This window comes from Hylaeus volcanicus, unplaced genomic scaffold (genome assembly GCF_026283585.1).
Source record: "Hylaeus volcanicus isolate JK05 unplaced genomic scaffold, UHH_iyHylVolc1.0_haploid 9311, whole genome shotgun sequence".
In the NCBI taxonomy this organism is placed as follows: domain Eukaryota; kingdom Metazoa; phylum Arthropoda; class Insecta; order Hymenoptera; family Colletidae; genus Hylaeus; species Hylaeus volcanicus.
This window is the reverse complement of record NW_026532005.1, coordinates 1-2267: the sequence shown is the minus strand read 5'-3', so window position 1 is coordinate 2267 and position 2267 is coordinate 1. Positions and strand designations below refer to the sequence as shown.

At 28.7% G+C, this 2267-nt stretch overlaps 1 protein-coding gene across 2 annotated transcripts; it reads right to left on the bottom strand.

Annotated features, from left to right (window-relative positions):
- Positions 1 to 408: 408 nt before the first annotated feature.
- LOC128882286 (uncharacterized) lies at positions 409 to 2256 on the bottom strand. Of its 2 annotated transcripts, none has more exons than XM_054133865.1 (10): positions 1970 to 2256; positions 1833 to 1913; positions 1678 to 1728; positions 1529 to 1579; positions 1373 to 1417; positions 1238 to 1273; positions 1099 to 1137; positions 956 to 1000; positions 805 to 861; positions 409 to 718 (listed from the first exon to the last, which is right to left on the bottom strand). In XM_054133865.1, exons 1-10 carry the CDS (start codon positions 2139 to 2141, stop codon positions 624 to 626), a joined length of 672 nt encoding a protein of 223 aa, XP_053989840.1. In that variant the 5' UTR covers positions 2142 to 2256; the 3' UTR covers positions 409 to 623. The 2 variants fall into 2 exon arrangements, with proteins under 2 accessions (XP_053989840.1, XP_053989841.1); XM_054133866.1 differs by having other exon boundaries at positions 817 to 861.
- Between the last annotated feature and the right edge of the window lie 11 nt (positions 2257 to 2267).

Below are 2267 nucleotides of genomic sequence, written 5' to 3'. Positions count from 1 at the left end.
TTATGTGTAAATGTAATTTAAATTTTTTTATGGTTGTGTTAAGGTTGAAAGAATACATGAGAAAAGCATTTAAAAAAAGATAACAGAGTATTTACCTTTGAAAAAAGTTTGTTTGAATTCGCATTAACAATAAAGTATATTCTAGAATTAGATACGGTGATAAAAACAGGATGGGATAAATGCATAACCCAAAAGACATATAGAGAAAACATTGCAATGGCTCAATACTAAAGAGAAAAGCAAAGAATGCCGTGAATTTTCGTTTTCTTGAGATTTATATTCAAGTTTACGAATGTAAAAAAAAAAAGTGACCGTGGCTCATCAATACGACGTTTTTGCTACGAAATTCTTGGATAATAAAGTTGAAATGATGTTTTTACACAAAAATGAATGATTAAAAAAATACAGAAAACACCTAAAGTTAAAAACAAGAATAAATCATTATTCAGTGGTCTTTTTGTGGATTTGTTAAATAATGAATTAATCTTGTCATTATAAAATTAGAAAATTTTTTTTTTGAAAATTTAATTTGGTTTTTTTACACTAAAAGTGTCGTATCGTATGTTTTTATGCAGATAAAACTAGTTTCTGTTAAATTTTTAGTTGCATTTGAATTTAGTGATCTAACACGACCTTTCGTAAAGAACTTTAAAGCTCGGGCAAAGCTTTTTTTCTTTTATAATGTTAAAGGCTTGTAATTCTTCGGTACTTAGGTTACCTAAAAAAATAATTATTATCTATTTGATGTTTTTGAATTCTAACAAAAATAGATGTTTAAACATTATTTCAGTAAACAACTTTTACTCAAATACAGACTTTGTCTCGTCATTATGTTTTCCAGATTCGTCAATAATCCCGCAGCTGAAAGAAAATTTTAATAGTCAAAGCTTTTCCATTTTCACAGAAATCAATGTTTTAAACATTATTTCAGTGAACAACTTTTTTTAATACATACATTCTGTGTCCAGGCCTTTCTCCAGATCAGTAGTCTCATCCCAAGCTAAAAAAATATATTTTCATAATTGGAGCTTTTGTATTTTTTAAAGAATAGATGTACTAAACATCATTTCACTAGACAATTTTTTTTCTAGTACGGACCTATTTCTTGTCGAAGCTTTTTCTTTCTCAGAGCTTCATCTAAAAAAATGTTTCGTTAACATTCAAAAATTATTGCATTTTAAGAGAAATAGATGCACTAAACATCATTTCACTAGACAATTTCTTTTCTAGTACGGACCTTGTTCTTGTCGAAGCGCTTCCTTTTTCAATTTTTCTAAAAAATGCTTCGTTAACATTAAAAAATTATTGCATTTTAAGAGAAATAGATGTACTAAACATCATTTCTTTAAACAATTTCTCTTCTAGTACGGACCTTCTTCATTTTGAAACCATTCGTCTTCCAATCTTCTTCCTCTATCTAAGAAAAAGTGATTAGTTAATATTCAAAAATTATTGCATTTTAACAAAAATAGATAAATTAAAAATTCCTTTTGCTATCAACTGTTATTTCAGTATAAACCATCTATACCTATATTAAGGTCTATTCCCCTTTCCATATCCTCTTCTTGCTCTTTTTTAACTAAAAGTATAGTTTTTATTAATTGGAAATTTTATTTTTATGAAAAATCAATTTTTAAAAAAATGTTTTCGTGAAGAAAAATTTATTGATGTGTTCACCTATAAGCAATAGTTTTTCGTACACTTCATTCCGCGTCATGTGAGAAGGAGCTAAAGAAAAAAATTATATTAAATAATACCTTTTTGCATTTTGACCTAAATAAATTCACTAAGAATCATTTCTGTCAAAATCTTCAGGTATGGCATGGTCTTACTTTTTATGTAAGGTACGCAAGGTGTTCTTTGTAAGTAACGGATGAACTCATCAGTCCCAGTGCCTCCTATGTACCTCTTGTCTGTACATTTATATTTTTTTTTCAAAACGGCATATCTATTGTTCGATGTGGCTTACCACTGGGTATCGTAGTACGAAAGCATTCGTTTTTATTATTTAGGACATAATAACTACTAAGCTCCCGTAGTGTAGGAGTGCTGAAATATGGAATGGAATGCGAAGCGGAAGCATAGTTAAACGAAACGCTAATTATAAAGACAAACGCTGGTAGGAGACGGATCGATACCATTGTAAAAATTGTTTAAGTATTTATTTTACTTTATTGAATATATTAAAATGCCATTTAAACTACGAATGTCACATCTACCCCAAGACATGTAATGTTTGGGATTTACGGGTGTTTGTTCCTGTTAAA

What these genes read in the sequence shown, in the direction of transcription:
- LOC128882286 (XM_054133865.1), bottom strand. Translation starts at nt 2,141, where the DNA reads ATGGTATCGATCCGTCTCCTACCAGCGTTTGTCTTTATAATTAGCGTT. An exon ending in TTGCGTACCTTACATAAAAA is followed by an intron (nt 1,729 to 1,832) that starts GTAAGACCATGC and finishes TTTTTTCTTTAG; the next exon opens with CTCCTTCTCACATGACGCGG. An exon ending in GAGACAAAGTCTGTATTTGA is followed by an intron (nt 719 to 804) that starts GTAAAAGTTGTT and finishes TTATTTTTTTAG; the next exon opens with GTAACCTAAGTACCGAAGAA.